This window comes from Bombina bombina, chromosome 6 (genome assembly GCF_027579735.1).
Source record: "Bombina bombina isolate aBomBom1 chromosome 6, aBomBom1.pri, whole genome shotgun sequence".
NCBI lineage: Eukaryota > Metazoa > Chordata > Amphibia > Anura > Bombinatoridae > Bombina > Bombina bombina.
This window is the reverse complement of record NC_069504.1, coordinates 873,154,974-873,176,821: the sequence shown is the minus strand read 5'-3', so window position 1 is coordinate 873,176,821 and position 21,848 is coordinate 873,154,974. Positions and strand designations below refer to the sequence as shown.

General features: G+C 38.2%; 1 protein-coding gene across 1 annotated transcript in view; it reads right to left on the bottom strand.

Moving 5' to 3' along the window:
- Positions 1-10,753, bottom strand: part of LOC128664754 (alpha-2,8-sialyltransferase 8E-like) — a 44,752-nt gene extending 33,999 nt beyond the window's left edge. The window contains exons 1-2 of the mRNA XM_053719562.1: positions 10,728-10,753; positions 9,466-9,610 (exon numbers count right to left, since the gene is read on the bottom strand). Of these exons, the coding sequence (XP_053575537.1) occupies positions 9,466-9,610; positions 10,728-10,753 (171 nt within the window). The remainder of the gene's footprint in view (positions 1-9,465; positions 9,611-10,727) is intronic.
- Positions 10,754-21,848: the final 11,095 nt, after the last annotated feature.

The following is a 21,848-nucleotide window of genomic DNA, read 5'->3' as shown; positions in this document are numbered from 1 at the left end:
TACAGATAAAAGAGCTGATTTCTTTAAGGCAATGCCCCTCAAAAGGCCCTTTTAAGGGCCATTGGTAGTTTATTGTAGGCTAGGGGTTTTTTTTTTTTTGGGGGGGGAGCTTTTATTTTGATAGGGCTATTAGATTAGGTGTAATTCTTTTTTAATTTTTATAATGTTTGAACCTTAGTTTTTTTTCTTTTGGTAATGTAGTACTTTTAATAAGGTGTAATAGTATATTTAAATAATTTGAGTAGGGTTAGGGTATAGATGTTAATAAATTTATTTAGGTTGCAGCGAGGTCGGGGAGCGGTGGGATAGGGGTTAATAAATTTATTTATGTTGCGGCTGGGTCGGGGAGCAGCGGGATAGGGGTTAATAAATGTATTTATGTTGCGACGGGTCGGAGCGGCGGGATAGGGGTTAAACATTTTAGTATAGTGGCGGCATTTAGCGACAGGGTATAAATAAAGTTGGGAAAAACACGAATAGCAGCATCATCGATGACTGTTAGTTAACAACAGTCCGATACTCATCGCCCTGTACTTGGTGCGTGTCTTTTTTCCGTCTTTTTTAATAACTAAGGAAAGCGTATTGAGATATGCGGCCACGATGTTAGGCAATGTTAGGCGAGCATATTGATACCGGTGAATGCACCAAAGTTGACGGCTTGATAGATATCCCTCCTGAGGACGATTTACTATGCAGCGTATGCTGCAGTTTCTGCACGAGCCTTCAGTCTCACCGGAAACAAAAATTAAGAAGCATCGGTCCTAAGACCGCTGCTCCTTAACTTGTCCGCCACCTCTGAAGTGGCGGACAGCAATCATCCCAATCGGAAATGATCGGGATGATTGACACCCCCTGCTAGCGGGCGATTAGTCACGAATGTGCAGAGGGCCGCATTGCACAAGGATTTCTAGTGAAATATTTGTGCAATGATAAATGCCGACAGCGTATGCATTTATCGATGTGGGGCTACAGCAGATCATGTCCACCCGCACATTCATAAATCGGCCCCTTTGTTTTCTGTTATTTATCACCCTATCATTTGGGAATATTGACCCGAGAAGTGCAGTGTTACTGGGAGTAAACTGCAACAGCCTCTACAATTACTTTATTTATTTTAAAATTGTTGTGTGGGGCAGTATTAGAAAAAGTAGTAGTAACATAATATGAGAAAATCATAACTTAAAATTGTTCCAGCAGCATATAAATGTAAACACGTTTTAATAAATTGTAGCTAATGCTGCATAAAAAAAGATATACATACTGGTCCCTTAATATACCAAATATTTTCAGTTGACCACTTATAAAGTGTGCACAAATGCTGGGAGTTTGCTTTACCCTTATACCACCCATCCTGAGTGACTTGCTTATCATTCAGCCAAAGTGAAGTAGCTGTAAAATAATTTAAACTTTATTTGAAATATTACAGGGAATTATTTCTTTTTACATAATTAAAAAAACTTAAATTATATATGTTTTGCTGGCACATAATTTTTGTTGCCAGTATAAATAAAACAATCAACATGGCTTAGCCTGCAAAAAGTTATAGGGGGAATCTTCTGTTTTTAAGGCACTTTCTACAGGATTGTTTTAACGTGTTGAGCATTTTTATACTTTAAGAAAACAGTAATCTTTATAAAAATGAAAGTTTATATGACAGATACATGTTGAAAATTTCAGACCATGTTCGTCCCAAGAAATTTCAAGGTCGCCCGGGATCACTGGAGTAGAACGTTGGAATATAAAAATATGCGTAACACACTTAGAGCTAGATTACAAGTGGAGCGCTAAATATCACTTGTGTGCAAGTGCTCCACTTTATAATACCAGTGCACGATAATGTGCGCTTGTGTTACAAGTAAATAACAAGAGCGTGCTTCAATAGGGGCAAATGTATCAAGCTCCGTATGGAGCTTGATGCCCCATGTTTCTGATGAGCCTGCAGGCTAGTTATGAAGCAGCGAGTTGCTGGTGCAATGCTGAATACGGCACGCGTATTGCTCGCCGTATTCAGCGAGGTCTGGCGGACCTGATCCGCAGTGTCGGATCAGGTCCGCCAGACCTTGATAAATATGCCCCTTAGGCTTCTATGGGAACCTCATTCTGTTGCCATCAGAGACGGCATCAGAACCTCGTGCAGAGAAGGGGGTAAGTCGGGAAGCGATGGGCAGCCTTTTTAAATGTATATGCATATAAATATATACATATATGTTTATGTGTTAATATTATATTTATGTGTTAATATGTGCATATACACATATTAACACATATATATGTATATAGTCATATACATAATTATATATTCACATTCCTGTCTATGGGAACACACAGTTCCCATTGACCGCAATGTAAAGGCACTTTTCAGTGCCATTTTTTTCTAACACCCCACTCCAACCAACTTTAAAGCCCCAAAACTGCCTAGTGCAGTTATTTTTTTATTTAAAAAAAAAAAGAAGCTACATTTTGTTTTAATAAAAAATTATAATGCCCTCTATTTTGAGGGCATTCGGGGCATTTGTAATCTAGCCCTTAGGGTTTAGCGCTTTAGGTCTAATGCTTTGTCTGGTTAGTACACATGAAGAATTGCTAATCTCAATGTGCGTTTTTAAAATATTACACATGAAATATTAAAAAATATTAATGATAATTATTAAAAATGATTATATCATACTGTAAAAGATATATACTGTATATTCTATGGATTATTTAGAATTTTTGTTTACAGTATGTGTAACATTTTTAAATAATAATTATTAATATTTTTTAATATTTAATATGTAATATTTAAAAAAGGCACTTTGAGATTAGCAATTCTTTATATGCTAACCTGATACTGCATTAGACCTAAAGCGCAAAACCTGAAGCAAGTTCAGCATATTTTACATTCCTATGTTCTTTACCTAGAAAAAAGTTTAATTGTTATTATTAAATATATATTTCTACAAAACAAAAAAAGAGAGAAAAAAGCAACTCTTTTCCAACACCAGGCTATGTATACAATCTGTTAGTACGTACACCTGCCTCACGGGTTTGACTGGTATAGATAGTGGGTGCAGTGCAGCAAACCAACACATTGTTCAAAAAGGGTACATAAGTGTAAACATACCCCTGAAGCTCGGTCCTTTCCTTAATCTTCCATTTCTACAAGTGCTAGGAAAATGGAGGTGTTCAGCTGTATAGACCTCTGTTTAAAACCACAACAAGCTACGCACGTTTCACCCAAACCTTCTATGGGCTACATTTGATTAGTAAACGTAGAAAATTATGTATTTATTTCCAAGAATTCAACCTCGTTCTCATGTCTGGGTGAAATATACAAAATAAACTGTTATCTATCGTCTAGATTACGAGTTTTGCATTATGGTTTGAACACTGACAAAAAATCACCATTTCATCGTAAAAACAGTAAAGCAGCCATTACGAGTCGTGTCGGTATAGCTATACCGCAAGCATTTTAGCCTGTAACGCAACGTCAATCCCGCACTCAAAAAAATTACATTTTTGTGTGGGATTTCCATAGCGTCGGTATTACAAGTTGTGCGGTGAGTCTAAAATGCTTGCATTACAGCCTATACCGACATGGTCCATTCCGCTATCTGAAAGCAGTAGTTATGAGTTTTGCCCCACAAAAGTGTTTCACAAAACTCATAACTAAACTGTTACAAAGTACACTAACACCCATAAACTACCTATTAACCCCTAAACCAAGGCCCTGCTGCATAGCAAAAACACTATAATAAATTTATTAACCCCTAATCTGCCGCCCGGCCACAAACCCCCCATTATAATAAACTTATTAACCCCTATTCTGCTGCTCCCCAACACCACCACCAATAACTAAACCTATTAACCACTAAACCTCTGGCCTCCCACATCACCACCACTAAAAAAAACTATTAACCTATATACCGCCAGCCCCCCAAATCTCAAAAAACTAAATTAAACTATTAACCCCTAAACCTAACAACCCCCTAACTTTATATTAAAATTACAATAGCTCTATCTTAAAATAAATAAAAACTTACCTGTGAAATAAAAAAAAAATACGTTTAACTCCTTAACGTCAAGGGTCGTACACGGTACGTCTTACACAAACTTGTCTTTAAAGACCAGCGACGTACCCTGTACGACCTAGGTGTTTAAAGCTGCTGGAAGCGATCCTGATAGCTTCCAGATGCTTTCCATGTATTGCCTCGATATTGAGGCATCATGGCAATACCTTTTCTGGCACACCGATGCAGAGGCCCTCTCTGCATCGGCCAGCGATGGTGCCGATCGTTGATGGGTGGGAACAGCTGCAGGGAGGAGGGTGGGCAGCCCATCGCTGGGAATCTTCTTCCGGATTAGTCCCCGGTGCGTGCGGGAGCGCGCACGCCCCCACAATCTAAATGGACCGGTTGTGGTGGGAGTGGGTGGGAGCGGGTGATGGGGGTTAAATTTTTATTTATAAAAGGGATCTGGGAGAGGGGGAGGGGGTATTAAGGGGGGGACCAGCTACACTACAGAAAAAATATATATATATTAAAAAATTGCACAAAAGTTTGAAAAGTGGGTACTGGCAGACAGCTCCAGTACCCAAAATGGCACCAAATAGTGAGAGGGGGAAGATTAGGGAGCTTTGTGGGGGGGATCAGGGAGGTTGGGTGCTATGGGGGATCCTACACAGCAGCATATGTAAATATGCTAAAAAGATTTTTTTAGAAATTAAAAGATAGCTTTTATTTTAGTACTGGCAGACTTTCTGCCAGTACTTAAGATGGCGGGGACAATTGTGGGGTGGGGGAGGGAAGAGAGCTGTTTGGGAGGGATCAGGGGGTTAGATGTGTCAGGTGGGAGGCTGATCTCTACACTAAAGCTAATATTAACCCTGCAAGCTCCCTACAAGCTACCTAATTAACCCCTTTACTGCTAGCCATAAAACACGTGTGATACGCAGCGGCATTTATTGGCCTTGTAATTACCAAAAAGCAACTCCAAAGCCATATATGTCTGCTATTTCTGAAGAAAGGGGATCCCAGAGAAGCATTTACAACCATGTGTGCCATAATTGCGCAAGCTGTTTGTAAATAATTTCAGTGAGAAACCTAAAATTGTGAAAAATTTTACTTTTTTTTTAAATTTGATCGAGTTTGGCGTTGAAATGGTTGCATGAAATATACCAAGATGGGCCTAGATCAATACTTGGGGTTGTCTACTATACTACACTAAAGCTAAAATGAACCCTTGAAGCTCCCTACATGCTCCCTAATTAACCCCTTCACTGCTGGGCATAATACACGTGTGGTGCGCAGTGGTATTTAGCGGCCTTCTAATTACCAAAAAGCAATGCCAAAGCCATATATGTCTGCTATTTCTGAACAAAGGGGATCCCAGAGAAGCATTTACAACCATATATGCCATAATTGCACAAGTTGTTTGCAAATAATTTCATTGACAAACCTAAAGTTTGTGAAAAAATTTGTGAAAAAGTGAATTTTTTTTTTTATTTGATCACATTTGGCAGTGAAATGGTGACATGAAATTTACCAAAATGGGCCTAGATCAATACTTTGGGATGTATTCTAAAATATATATATATACACGTCAAGGGATATTCAAGAATTCCTGAAAGATATCAGTGTTCCAATATAACTAGCGCTAATTTTGAAAAAAAGTGGTTTGGAAATAGCAAAGTGCTACTTGTACTTATTGCCCTATAACTTGCAAAAAAAGCAAAGAACATGTAAACATTGGTTATTTTTTAAACTCAGGACAAAATTTAGAAACTATTTAGCATGGGTATTTTTTGGTGGTTGTAGATGTGTAACAGATTTTGGGGGTCAAAGTTAGAAAAAGTGTGTTTTTTCCATTTTTTCCTCATATTTTATAAAAAAAATTTATAGTAAATTATAAGATATGATAAAAATAATGGTATCTTTAGAAAGTCCATTTAATGGCGAGAAAAACGGTATATGATATGTGTGGGTACAGTAAATGAGTAAGAAGAAAATTACAGCTAAACACACACACCGCAGAAATGTAAAAATAGCCCTGGTCCTTAAAGGGATAGTATAGTCAAAATTAAACTTTTATGATTCAGATAGAGGATGCAATTTTCTAATTTACTCCTATTATCAATTTTTCTTCGTTCTCCTGATATCTTTATTTTAAAAAGCTGGAATGTAAGCTTAGAAGCTAGCCCATTTTTGGTTTAGTATCTGGAGAGCGCTTGCTAATGTAGCTATCCAATCAGCAAGCGCTATCCAGGTGCTGAACCAAAAATGGGCTGGCTTCTAAGCTTACATTCCAACTTTTTTAAATAAAGATACCAAGAGAACAAAGAAAAAATGATAATAGGAGTAAATTAGAAAGTTGCTTAAAATTGCATGCTCTGTCTGAATCATGGACGTTTATTTTTGACTAAACTATCCTTTTAAGGGAAAGAAATTGAAAAATGGCCATGTCCTTTAGGGGTTAAACTAACAATTAACCTAACATATCTATTATACTAAACTATTATACTAAAATTAAAATAACTACCAATTAAATAAACTAAATTACAGATTAAAAAAAACTAACACTACTAAAAAAATGTAAGTCTAAAATTAAAAAAAAAATTAAAAAATACTAAATTACAACCAATAACAAACAAAATTATCAAAAATATAAACAATTACACCTAATTTAATAGCCCTATAAAAATAAAAAAGCCCCCCCAAATAACCCCCCCAGCCTACAATAAACTACCAATAGCCCTTAAATGGGCCTTTTGTAGGGCATTGCTCTAAAGAAATCAGCTCTTTCACCTGAAAAAAATACAAAGACCCCCCAACAGTAAAACCCACCACCACCAACCAACCCCCCAAAATAAAAACCTAACTCTAACAAAAACCTAAGCTACCCATTGCCCTGAAAAGGGCATTTGTATGGGCATTGCCCTTAAAAGGGCATTCAGCTCTTTTACATAAAGCCCAAACCCTAATCTAAAAAGAACCCCACCCAAAAAGATTTAAAAATACCTAGCACTAACTGCCGAAGATCCACTCACAGTTTCTGAAGTCCCGACATTCAGGTGGCGAGAAGTCTTCATCCAGGCGGCGAGGTCTTCATCCATCCAGGCAGCGTCTTCTATCTTCATCCAGGCGGCATCTTTTATCTTTATCACGGCGGCGCGGAGCGGGTCTATCACTGAAGACATCTGGCGTGGAGCGTCCTCTTCAAACGGTCACTGCCGTACACTGAATCTTCAATGCAAGGGAGCCTTTTCAAAATGGTGTCCCTTGCATTCCAATTGGCTGATTTGATTTTTTAAATTCAAATCAGCCAATAGGATGAGAGCTAATGAAATTCTATTGACTATTCATATCCGCCAATGGAATTTCAGTAGCTCTCATCCTATTGGCTGATTTGAATTTCAAAAATCAAATCAGCCAATAGAAATGCAAGGGATGCCATTTTGAAAAGGCTCCCTTGCATTGGAGATCCAGTGTACGGTGGTGACTGTATGAAGAGGGCGCTACGCGCCAGATGTCTTCAAGGATAGACCCACTCCACGCCACCGGGATCAAGATAGAAGACGCCGCCGGGATGATGATAGAAGACGCCGCCGGGATGGATGAAGACCTCGCCGCCTGGATGAAGACTTCACACCGTTTGGATATCCAGACTTCAGAAACTGTGAGTGGATCTTCGGGGGTTAGTGTTAGGGTTTTTTCTAAATCTTTTTGGGTGGGTTTTTTTTTAGATTAGGGCTTGGGCTGAATGCCCTTTTCGTAGCAATGTAAAAGAGCTGAATGCCCTGAATTCCCATACAAATGCCCTTTTCAGGGCAATAGGGAGCTTAGGTTTTTGTTAGAGTTAAGTTTTTTATTTTGGGGGGTTGGTTGGGTGGTGGGTTTTACTGTTGGGGGTCTTTGTATTTTTTTCCAGGTAAAAGAGCTGATTTCTTTAGGGCAATGCCCTACACAAGGGCCTTTTAAGGGCTATTGGTAGTTTATTGTAGGCTAGGGGGTGTTTTTATTTGGGGGGGGGGCTTTTTATTTTTATAGGCTATTAGATTAGGTGTAATTGTTTTTATTTTTGATAATTTTGTTTGTTATTGTTCGTAATTTAGTGTTTGATATTTTTCTTAATTTAGTATTTTTATTTTTTGTAATGTTAGACTTAAATTGTTTTAGTAGTGTTTTCTTTTATTGTGTAATTTAGGTTTTTTAATTGGTAGTTATTTTAATTTTAGTATCATAGTTTAGTATAATAGTAAAGTTAGGTTAATTGTTAGTTTAGGTTTTTTTAATTTCACAGGTAAGTTTTTATTTATTTTAAGATAGGGATATTGTAATTTTAATTTAAAGTTAGGGGGTGATAGGTTTAGGGGTTAATAGTTTCATTTAGTTTTTTGCGATGTTGGGGACTGGAGTTTAGGGGTTAATATGTTTATTTAGTGGCGGTGATGTGGGAAGCCAGATGTTTAGGGGTTAATAACTTTATTAAGTGGCGGCGATGTCGGGGAGTGGCGGAATAAGGGTTAATAGCTTTATTATAGTTTTGGCGATGTTAGGAAGCAGGAGAATAGGGGTTAATAACTTTATTATAGTGGAGGCGATGTCGGGGAGCGGCTGAATAGGGGTTAATAGCTCTTATTAGTGACGGCGATGTCGGGAGCAGCAGATTAGGGGTTAATAACTTTATTTAGGTGTCGGTGATGTCAGGGGGGGGGGGCAGATTAAGGGTGTTAGGTTTAAAAGTAACTTTTTTTCCCCTTAGACATCAATGGGGTTGCCTTACAGAGCTTTTCATTCCGCACTTCAGGTGTTAGTTTTTTTTCTAACACTCTCTCCCCATTGATGTCTATGGGAAAAGCGTGCACAAGCACATGAAAGCAGCCCTTGGATTTTGTGCGGTATGGAGCTTAACGCCACCATATCACACGCACAAGGAGACTTTTTAAAAAAAAACTTGTAATGGTAGTGCTATAAAGGGTGAAAAAACGCAACTTTTGTTGCGTTCATTTCGCACCCTCTATATCGAAAAACTCGTAATCTAGGCATATGTTGTCAAACTTATGGATATTTTACACAATTTACACTTTCAATGTTTTGCTAGTTTATACCTATCTTATCCACACAATATTAATACTATTCATATTTTACAGAGATGTGTTGGCAGATGGGTATTTTTTTACCAATTTAGAACATTCACTACATTTCAATCTAATTTATGTTATTTTGCAATTAATCCATCTACTTGAGTATTTAAGAATAAATAATAGCACACTTACACTCTCTTTCAGCCTATTTTAATTGTTGAGGAATAGGGCAAAAGGTATTTCTTCATTCATTCCATTCGGTTTTAAGACTTTTGGGTTATAAATCCATTTACACTCAGTCTGCAACAACCTTTGATAAATATTTCCTGCTACAGTTTGTAGCTTGTTTGGGTCTTTAAAATGATGCTTAGTTATATTAAAAGAAAAAATAGTCTTAGACATACCTCTGGCAGCATATCATAGATTTTTTCATCCACTTGTGTTTGTTTATCCTCATGCATCTCATAAGGTATAAAGTCACCGAGTTGTGCATTTTTCTTTGTTACCAGAAGTTCATAACTGCTATTACAACAAGCCTGAAGCTCTGATCTTTGGAAAAAAAAGAAAATATTTTGATGATATAAAAACAATTAAAGTTGGTTATCGGGAAACTAGTAAAACATGTTTATGGGGGGGCGGAGCCAACAGCCAACGAGAATGACAGCTTAATAACGGAGCTCCGTGTCAAAGCAAGCTGGTGAGATCTAAACTTGGCACATACATCAACTAAAAGGGTCGCAAATGTGATCAGAATATCTTGGGAGCAAGAAAATACTGATGCGACTGACCCCATAATTAAGTGATGACAAAACAACACGTTCCTTAACGGACAGCTGCAGGGGGCAGGGGGAAGTGATTGGAATTCTACAACGCACCGTTTCAGTGTTGTCTCTGATACATCTGCAACAGCACATAAATTAAAAGTGCGCAATAAAGCTCACAGATGCGTGTTCTATTAGCAGCCATATTATTTCTCAGTATGGAGTCACAGATTGCAGGCGCACTGCGCAACCTAATGAACATCATTGACAGCCATCAATGCACTCTTATTCAAGAGCTTAGATATGCCTGTAATTCAGTTCAGAGCGTGCCAGAAGAAAGCATAAAAGACAGCAATGGCAGTTTAATAACTCCTGAGGATCTCAGCAAAGTGATGAGAAATATTCTATGGGCGATAACCTCATCAGGGGTTTCATCAAGAAGAGAGAACACTTGCGAGCCCAGATATCTGAGGGCTTTTGGCAAATTATAGAAGGGCCAGCCTTTGAAAGTTCACAATTTTAGCCTGACAATTCTTATGTCATTTGAAAAACACCCTGGGCTGTGTCTGAGTACTCTGTCATAACACTTAATCGATGGTTGAAGATATCTGACTATTATTCTTTGATGGACAGTGCTTCCACTAAGGACTTACAGAAATTAATGAACACTCACTATGTAAGGGCTAGAGTCCGATAGCTCAGCAGTTCATATTTTAACTAGACTGCTAGAGGACAGACCTAACATAACATTTATAAGTTTGCTGATAGTGTAATCACTTGTCCATAAAACCTGTTACCAACAGAGTGAGATCTTTCCCTTCTTTCCTTTTTTTATTTTTCATTATTATGCTAAAGTGTTAAAGTTGCAAGGTCAACTTATTTACCAGGCATATTAGTCTACTCACTGTGGCTGTGTATATCCATTGCCCATACTTAGGCTATTTACAATTATTGTTATATTGTCATTTTTTGTATTTTTACATATAGTTTTAGGCAAAATTTCCTTACAGGGATGTTGCATGCTTCTTTACATAGTGAGGAAGAGGTTTTTCTTACTACTAATCATTCATGGGAGGCATAATCCCGTATACTCTTCAGCCGGTAATTGAGTTGGGGGATCACAAATCACAGTATGTAGTAGTGATCAGTGGCTATGGAGTCTATCAACATGTCAACTGCAAATACGCCGGAATTCCGCATCGTAATTGTTGCGAGACTGATCCGACCTAGTTATCAAAGCATACAGACCAGCAAAAGTTGAAATTTGTGACGTAACTTACGAACCGCCGGTCTCAATCCGACGCAAATCGATGCTTACGTCATTACAGATGTTCCAAATACACATTCGGTTCTATCTGACAGTTTTTCCAAGTTATCAAACAAGCAGGTATGCTTGCGGCTATTCAGACGCATCGTACCTGGTTTTCAATCCGCCACCCAGCGAAAGCTAATGTTCGAAATATAACCCATTGATTTCTATGGTAGAAAACAAGTAACATTTACACCTAACACCCTAACATAAACCCTGAGTCTAAACACACCTAATCTGCCACTACCGACATTGCCAACACCTAAATAAAATGTATTAACCCCTATTCTGCTGCTCCCCAACCCGCTGCAACCTAAATAAATGTATTAACCCCTAAACCTCTGGCCTCCCACATTACCACCACTAAATAAACCTATTAACCCCTAAACCTCTGGCCTCCTACATCACCACCACTTACTAAACCTATTAAACCTATTAACCCCATAAACCTCTGGCCTCTCACATCACCACCACTAACTAAACCTATTAACCCCTAAACCGTCAGCCCCCCACATCACCATAATCTAAATTAAACTATTAACCCCTAAAGCTAACAAGCCGCTAACTTTAAATTAAAATTACAACATCCTTATCTTCAAATAAATTTAAACTTACCTGTAGAATTAAAATAAATTATTTTAAACTATTAATTAACCTACCCTAACTATTATACTATCATTAAATTAAATTAAACTACCATTTAGCTCTTTTACATGCCCAGACCCTAATCTAAAAATAAAACCCACCCAAATAAAACCTTTTAAAAAAAACTAACACTAACCCCCGACGCTCCACTTACAGTTCTTGAAGTCCCACTTGAAGGATCCATTAAGCCGGAGAAGTCCTCATCCAGGTGGCAAGAAGTTTTCACCCGGGCGGCAAGAAGTTTTCATCCAGACTGCATTTCTATCTTCATCCATCTGACGTGGAGCGGGTCCATCCTGAAGACATCTGGTGCGGAGCATCCTCTTCATACGGTCGTCGCCGTAAACTGGAACTTCAATGCAAGTGACGCCATCCAAGATAGCGTCCCTTGCATTCCTATTGGCTGATAGATTTAAATCAGCAAATAGGATTAGAGCTGCTAAAATCCTATAGGCTGTTGAAATCAGCAAATAGGATTGAGTTCTCATCCTATTGGCTGTTCCAATCAGCCAATAGGATTGAGCTCTTATCCTATTGGCTGTTCCAATCAGCCAATAGAATGAGAGCTCAAATCCTATTGGCTGATTGGAACAGCCAATAGAATGAGAGCTGCTCAAATCCTATTGGTTGATTGGAACAGCCAATAGAATGAGAGCTGCTCAAATCCTATTGACTGATTTCAACAGAACAGAACAATAGGATTTTAGCAGCTCTAATTCCTATTGGCTGATTGAAATCTTTCAGCCAATAGGAATGCAAGGGACACTATCTTGGATGGCGTCACTTGCATTGAAGTTCCAGTTTACGGCGGCGACAGTATGAAGAGGATGCTCCGCGCCAGATGTCTTCAGGATGGACCCGTTCCACGTCGGATGAATGAAGATAGAAATGCAGTCTGGATGAAGACTTCTTGCCGCCGGGATGAGGACTTCTCCGGCTGGATGAAGACTTCTTGCCGTCTGGATGAGGACTTCTCCGGCTGGATGGATCCTTCAAGCGGGACTTCAAGAACTGTAAGTGGATCGTCGGGGGTTAGTGTTAGTTTTTTTAAGGGTTTTATTTTTAGATTGGGGTCTGGGCATGTAAAAGAGCTAAATGCCCTTTTAAGAGCAATGCCCATACAAATGCTATTTGCAGGGCAATGGGGAGCTTAGGTTATTTTAGATAGGTTTTTTATTTGGGGCAGGTTGGTTGGGTGGTGGGTTTTACTGTTGGGGGTGCTTGTATTTTTTTTACAGGTAAAAGAGCTGATATATTTGGGGCAATGCCCCACAAAAGGCCCTTTTAAGGGCCATTGATAGTTTATTGTAGACTAGGGTTTTTTTTTATTTTGGGGGGACTTTTTTATTTTGCTAGGGCTATTAGATTAGGTGTAATTCTTTTTTATTTTTGATAATTTGTTTTTTTATTTTTCGTCATTTAGTGTTTTTTTTTTTCTGTAACTTAGAACTTTTAATAATGTTTAATAGTATATTTAAATAATTTGAGTAGGGTTAGTTTTTTTTAATATGTAATTTATTTTATTTAATTGATAGTTTAATTTAATTGTAGTATAATAGTTAGGGTAGGTTAATTAATATTTTAAAATAGTTTATTTTAATTCTACAGGTACGTTTTAATTTATATTAAGATAGGGATGTTGTAATTTTAATTTAAAGTTAGGGGGTTGTTAGGTTTAGGGGTTAATAGCTTAATTTAGTTTTTGGCGATGTGGGGGGCTGACGGTTTAGAGGTTAATAGGTTTAGTTGGTAGTAGTGATATGGGAGGCCAGAGGTTTAGGGGTTAATACATTTATTTAGTGGCAGAGGTGTTGGGGAGAGCGGCGGGATAGGGGGTTAATAACTTTATTTAGGTTGCAGCAATGTCAGGGAGCAGCGGGGTAGAGGTTAATAACTTTATTTAGTTTGCGGCAGTGGCGTGATAGGGGTTAAACATTTTAGTATAGTGGCGGTGTTTAGTGACAGGGTATAAATAAAGTTAGAAAAAAGACGAATAGACGCAAGATCGATGACTGCTAGTTAACAACAGTCCGATGCTCATCGCACCCGTACATGGGGCGCGTCTTTTTTTATAAATAAGGTGAGCGTATTGAGATCCGCAGCCGCGATGTTAGGCGAGCGTATTGATGCCGGCAGATGCAACAAAGTTGACAGCTTGATACATATCCATCTATATGTATAGTTAAGCCTACTTACTTCATATCATATACAATTCAGTAATAGTTTAAGGTGAAACCTATAAATGATATATTAGTAGAATTTTTTATTTATATACCATATATGTAGACAAACCTCTCTTATATGCCTCCATTTAAGAAACTTCTATGAAACCTTGTAAAGCACATTTCTTTCATGTAATTGGCAAGAGTCCATGAACTAGTGACGGATGGGATATACAATCCTACCAGGAGGGGCAAAGTTTCCCAAACCTCAAAATGCCTATAAATACACCCCCCACCACACCCACAATTCAGTTTTACAAACTTTGTCTCCTATGGAGGTGGTAAAGTAAGTTTGTGCTAGATTTCTACGTTGATATGCGCTTCTCAGCTTTTTTTAAGCCCGTTCCTCTCAGAGTGCAGTGAATGACAGAGGGATGTGAAGGGAGTATTACCTATTGAATACAATGGTCATCCTAACGGGGATCTATTTCATAGGTTCTCTGTTATCGGTCATAGAGATTCATCTCCTACCTCCCTTTTCAGATCGAAGATATACTCTTATATACCATTACCTCTGCTGATTCTCGTTTCAGTACTGGTTTGGCTATCTACTTTATGTAGATGAGTGTTTTTTGGTAAGTATGTTTTCTTTATTTAAGACACTCTCAGCTATGGTTTGGCACTTTATATTTAAAGTTCTAAATATATGTTTGTACTTATATTTGCCATGATTCAGGTTTATCAGTATATTTCCTTTTTGCAGACTGTCAGTTTCATATTTGGGAAATGCATAAAAAAAGTTTTCAAATTGACTCTCTTTTCAAAATTGAGGGCTGTTAGGCTTGCAGGAGCGCAAAATGCTATAATTTATTGCATCATTCTTGGTGCAAGATTTTTTTTTGGCGCAAGAATTATGTTTGTTGACGTAATTTTGTCATTTCCGGCATCTATGACGTTCGTGTTTGTTGCAGACGTTCTTGGCGCCAAAAAATATTTTGTCAGTTGGGCGTCATACTTGGAGTCAAACTTTTTGACATTATTTAAGACTTCATTTCTTTTTGCTTCTGGTTTCCAGAGGCTTATTTTGTTTTGCATTTCTTTCCCATTCCTGAAACTGTCATTTAAGGAAATTGATAATTTTGCTTTATATGTTATTTTTTCTCTTTCATATTGCAATATGTCTCAAACTGACCCTGATTCAGAATCTACTACTGGAATTCTGCTGCCTGATGCCGTTTCTACCAAAGCATTTGTTGTAAACTTGTGGTAACTGTTCCTCCGGCTGTAATTTGTGATAGTTGTCATGACAAACTTTTCCATGCAGACAATATTTCCATTAGTAGTAGTCCATTACCTGTTGCTGGTCCTTCAACATCTAATGCTCAGGATATTCCTGTTAATGTGAGAGAATTTGTTTCTAATTCCATTCAGAAGGCTTTGTCTGTCATACCGCCTTCTAATAAACGTAAAAGGTCTTTTAAAACCTCTCATAAGATTGATGAATTTTTAAATGACCGACAACATTCTGATTTATCTATCTCTGATGAGGATCTATCTGGTTCAGAAGATTCTGCCTCAGATATTGACACTGACAAATCTTCATATTTGTTTAAAATGGTGTATATTTGTGATGGGTATATATGTGTGTATGTATGTATGTGTATGTATGTATATGTATATGTATATATATATATATGTGTATATGTGTGTATATATATATATATTATATATATTATGTTATATGGGTAATTTGAATCTCACATATTAAGCATATTGAGGGTAACTTTAAATCTAGTATCAAATGTTTATAAAGCAGCATTCCACAAGTTTCTTTCTGTATAAGTTGTAACATATGGTTCTAATATAAGTTCCTCTCTACAAATGGATATGGGCATATTCTGTTATGTGCTATAACAACATTCTTATTTCCTGTGGGCCCCTTATGCAGATGTGAAGTTAACTACGTTTTTTATATATTTCCTGTGACCTCATGTATGACGTATACTTCACTATAAAGTCTTTGTGTGTTCTTCAAATAAAGGGGACTTTTGTGAAAACACTCAGTTGCATGTGTGTGTGATTTCAGTGGTCACCCCAGGGCCCTGAAGAAAACGTGTGCCGCACCCTTATCAGCCAGAGCAGAGCTAAGGAACAAAAGAAGTGACCCTACAAAACTGGCGTCAGAAGTGGAATGAAACAGGGAACTCTCGGAAGGTGAGTTGAACAAAGAGTCTTTTTATTCTGACCTTTTTTCTCTTACCACGAGACCCCTTAAGTTTCATTTTACATAGGAATAGTTGGGGAATATATATATATGTGAATCTTTGGTAGATTCTAAAAGAGGAATAGTAGATTTTTTTGGTAAAAATCAGGTTAAATATATATATGAATCTTTGGTAGATTCTAATCAAATCTTTGATTAAAAATAAAAAAAATAAAAAGGGAATAAGATTTCTTTGGTAGAAATCAGGTTATATAAAGTCTGGCTGAAGGGTTAAAACACACGTTTTCTTACTGCTTGCTTTTGAAATATTGCTGTATGGCTAACATTGTTTTAAAGTTATAAGATAAATACTGCATTGTTTATATGAATTCTTATGCTGCTTGTTTTTAAATATGCTGTATGGCAAAATACTGTTTATTTGTATAAAGTGTTAAGGAAGTAAAATTCTGTTTATTTGTATAAAGTGTTAAGGAAGTAAAATACTGCTTATTGTTTAAAGTATTAAGAAAGTAAACTGTTGTTAATATGTATTGCTGTTTTTAAATGTTAGTAAAAGGCTACATTTTTTCTGGTGAAGGGTGACCTTTGACCTAGAGATAATTAATGCCAGAAACTACTGAAAGAATCAGCATAGTGATATTTTTTTTTCTTTCTCTTGTTGTAAACTTAAGCATTAAGCTCAATAACTGGTAACAGAGTACAACCATTCTAGTTAATGTGGTTTATGCAAAAAGATTCAATAATTAATTGCTCTTAAAGGTAAAGGTATTGTATTTTTTTATTTTTATTATTTTTTATTATTTATTTTTTTTGTTTTTTGTTTTTGTTTTGTATTGTATTATATTTTGTTGTAAATGTTTTAAAAGATAAGTTAGGAGTTGAGAATGGGCAAATCCCAGTCTAAACAATTTCCATCACCTAGACCAGGAGAAAAATGTAAAGATTATGTGAGAAAATATAGCAGAATGGACAGAAGCTATGAGAAGCTCTGATCCATTCCCCAGAGAGGGGGATAATGATACATTTCATATGAATATGGTAAAAGGGTTGTGTCTAGGTGATGAAGAGGCATTTCCATGGTATAAATATAGATTATATGAAAAAGGGTGGGGAAAATTTGCTGACTGTTGCTCCATACTGGCGATATATTGATATAGATGGGAATAAAAAGAAGGGTAAAAGTGAGAAGCAAAAACAGAAAGCATATTCACCCCCCCCTGCCCCATATAATGCCCCTCACCTACCTTTGCCATCATATAACAGACTATATCCTAGCCTCCCATCCCCTAGTGACAGATCTAGAGACTATTGCTGTTGCCTCTGCTCAGGTACCCCAGGAATGGACCTTGCCAGGACCTTCTGTAACTCCCCGATACCAGGTCACTAAACCCCCAATTATGCCCAAACCCCCGATTAAGGTTGAACCAGTAACACCTTCCTACCCCCCTACAATAACCCCACAATATAAAAGAGGGAATGAAGAAGTAGAGGAGGAGGAGGCAGCTGTACCAGAAGCTAGTATGCCATTTCTTACTGTGGGAGACCAATTAATTATTAAACCTTTGTCCCCGGGTGAATTAAGGGAAATTACCAAGGGAGCCCCAAACCCCCGTCAACATCCATCAGCTTGTATTATGTATTTAAAAAGAATGTTACAAGGACAAAACATGACACAGACAGATATAAGAATTATTATTGATGCACTTCTAGACTATGACCCTGAATCAGGTTGGGAGTGGGGTAATGTAAAGAGTATTAGTAAATTGAGTCGAGATCCAACAATTAACTATGCCCTAAACACACGTGAAGGACTTGATGAAATGTGGACAGAATTAAGTATAGAAATGCATAGAATATGGAAGGATAAACAAAGTATGTCAATTGCACTAGCGTGCAAACAGAATACAAAGGAAACAGTAGTAGAATTTGTTAAGCGTTTTTATAAATGCTGGAAGGAAGAGGCTGGAATGGAATCAGGAGATGCAATGGGCTCTCTGAAGGTCCAGACTTGCATTAGTAATATGCAACCTCAGTTTTCTTTGTTGGTGAAACAACTTGTCTCTGATTGGCCAGAGTTGACTCCAGCAGAATTCTTGAAAAGAATTCATGAAAAAGAAGGGGCAGGTTGTTTTGACATCAGGAAATTAGAGGGAAAAAACGCTGCTTTTTATCAAAAGCAGAGTTTACAACATTGTGATCCATTCCAGGCCAGGGAAAGGGATTATACAGGGAGTAATAGAATGTTTGTGAGAGGTAGAGGGAGAGCTAGAGGAAGAGCTAGAGGGAATTATACTTCAAACAGAACACATTGTTTTAACTGTGGGGAACAGGGACATTGGAAAAATGAATGCCCAAAACCCCCTAATAATTCTGGCCCCCCTTACAATCCCCGACAGTATAACAGACAGCCTTACATAGCCCCTGCACCCATGTAGGCACCCAAACACAACATACAATGGCCATAGGGGTGCCTAGAAGGTAGCACTCCAATTTTTCCAGTGGTGTCAACAAGTTATCATGAGCAACCGTACTTAGTCCTAGAAGTAGAGGGAGAACCCCTACCATTTCTAGTAGACACAGGAGCTACATGCTCTGCCTTATGCTCAGATATGTATGATGGCATTACTGGAAAATCTGAACCTTCTCTAGGGATTAATGGAGTGCTGACTCAGACTCGCATCACACCGCCGCTTGAAGTTAGGGTACCCTGTACTGGCCAACAACTTTTGCACCCATTTCGTATTATAACTGGGTGTCCCCTTAACCTTTTGGGTCGTGATCTTATGGGTCCCCTTGGTTTGAAAGTAGCTGTCACTAGACAGGGTGGGTTAGATGTGAGTCTAGGGTCCACTAACCTGTGTTTTTTTAATGACATATTGACAGATGTCCCATCCTCTGTATGGGCATCTTCAAAACTTGACGTTGGTTTAGTTCAGTGTACCCCATATAAAGCCAGATTAAAACCTAATACTACTCCAGTGTTTATTAAACAATATCCATTGTCTAGAGAAAAGAAAGAAGGGATAAGACCCATGATAGAGGAATTCCTTAAACAAGGAATCCTCCGTCCAGTAGTTTCTCCCTATAATACCCCCATAAATCCGATCCCAAAGAAAGACAATGAATATAGGTTAGTACAAGACCTAAGGGCAATTAATGAAATAGTAATCCCAATTGCCCCAATTGTCCCAGATGTTACAACCTTACTCACAGCCATTCCACATGATGTCTGTATATTTACAGTCATTGATTTAGCCAACGCATTTTTTTCAGTCCGATTGGACCCTGAGACACAGCTACTTATGGCTTTTTATTATGATGGGCGTCAGCTTACCTGGACATGCCTCCCTCAAGGCTATGTGGCCTCACCTGCGGTCTACTCGCTGGTGCTCCAACGTACCTTGCGGTCATGGACTCCCAGCCACGGTTCGGTCCTCCTTCAGTACGTCGATGACCTACTGTTGTGTAGTCCTAACCAGGAGGCTAATACAGTAGATACAATAAGTCTGTTAAAACACCTTGCTGCTGAAGGTCATAAAATAGCAAAACATAAGCTACAAGTAGGAGTGACAAAAGTGGATTACCTTGGTTTTGTGCTTTCCCAAGGCCACCGGTCCATTAGTCCCAAACGAATCCAAGCGATTCAACAGATCCCAAAGCCAGTTACTAGAAAGGACATGCTCACCTTTCTAGGTATGATTAATTATTGCAGACAATGGATTCCTGAGTGCTCCCATCATGATTCCATTCTAAGGCAAGCCACAAAAGGGGATAGCCCTGAACATATACAATGGACCACAGACATGACTAAATCCTACATAGCTCTGAAGACTAGCATTATTAGTGCCCCTGCTTTAGGACTACCTGATTATTGTAAACCATTTCACTTGTATGCGAGGGACAATTGTAAAACCATGGCTGCTGTCTGTGCCCAAGAGCATGGTGGAGGCAATATGCGTCCCGTAGCTTTCTTTTCCAAAGTAGTTCCAATACCGGTACAAGGGATGCCGGCTTGTCTCCGAGCATTGGCGGCTTGCGCCATGGCTGTAGAGATGGTTGAAACAATCACATTAGGCCATCCAATAGTACTACACACTAGTCACCAAGTTTTACATCTTGTAAAAAATGTCACTACCCAACACATGACTTCTAAAAAATTTTCTGGTTATGAATGTATATTACTGAATAATACAAATCTGACTATTAAATATAGTAGTGTATCCTCAGGGCCAACTCAAATACTTAGTGCCTTACTTACAGGATCACCAGACTTTCCAACAGATCATGATTGTATAGAGGTAATACACCACATTACCACACCAAGACCTGACTTGATGGATAAACCTTTTGACCATGCTGATAATGTGTTTGTTGATGGTTCTTGTTCCCGACCTAGTGATGGTATTTATAAGACAGGCTATGCCGTTGTGCAACTACCAGACATTGTTCTAGATGCAGGCCCCATTCCTTATCCTTCTGCACAAGCTGCAGAATTAATAGCACTCACAAAAGCATGTAAATTGTTTGAAAATAAATCTGTTAACATTTACACTGACTCTCGCTATGCTTTTGGGGTTGTGCACGATTTTGGTATGATATGGAAACAACGTGGTTTTGTTTCAGCAGATGGCAAGACCATCTCTCATACAGACCTGATTAATGACCTTTTAGAGGCCATACAACTCCCAAAGGACATAGCGATCATACATTGCCGTGCACATACATACAAGTCTGACCCTATTTCCTTGGGTAATGCACTTGCAGATAAAATTGCTAAAGAGGCTGCTTATGTTTCTCATACACCCAAATCCACCATCCGTATGTATGCTGTTTTAGCCCCACCTTCATGTCCTACAGACCATATGCTTCTTGAACTCCAGGGACATGCCACTCCTAGTGACATATCTTTCTGGACTACTAATGGGTTAGCTTTAGATGAGAATGGTTTGTTTTCTAAAGAGGGGAAGGCACCACTCTTTATAGCACAAGCCCATGGTGTTGGACACCTAGGTATAAAACCAACAACTAACTTGTTGAAGCAATCTTTCTACATTAGAGGTATAGGTGATCATTGCAAGGCATATATTAATAGATGTGTATATTGCTTACAGACCAATGCAACCATTCCCAATAAAGCCCAGCATGACCACTTACCCCCACCTACAGCCCCATTCACACATCTACAAATTGATTTTACACATATTCCAAAAACTGGCACTAAACAATTATATCTGCTTGTAATAGTTGACCAATTTTCTAAGTGGCCAGAAGCTTTTGTTACCCAGAGGGAAGATGCAAAAACAGTCGCTAAAATTTTAGCCACTGAAATAATTCCCAGATTTGGTTGTCCGCTTCAGATTAATTCTGATAACGGTCCAGCGTTCATTAGTAAAATCACACATGAGTTAGTAGAATGGTTACAGATTAATTGGAACTTTCACATTCCCTACCATCCTCAAAGCTCAGGGATTGTAGAAAGAATGAATCGCAATATCAAGGAAAAACTTTTAAAGGCAACAGCAGGTACATGGGTTAAATGGCAAAACTATTTACCTGCGATTTTAGCAGAAATCAGAATGACCCCAAATAGGACAACCAGGTTGTCTCCATTTGAGGTCCTAATGGGTAGACCATTCCCAACTCCATGGGTAAAAGGCCCACTTATCATTAAAAATGGTGATTTAGA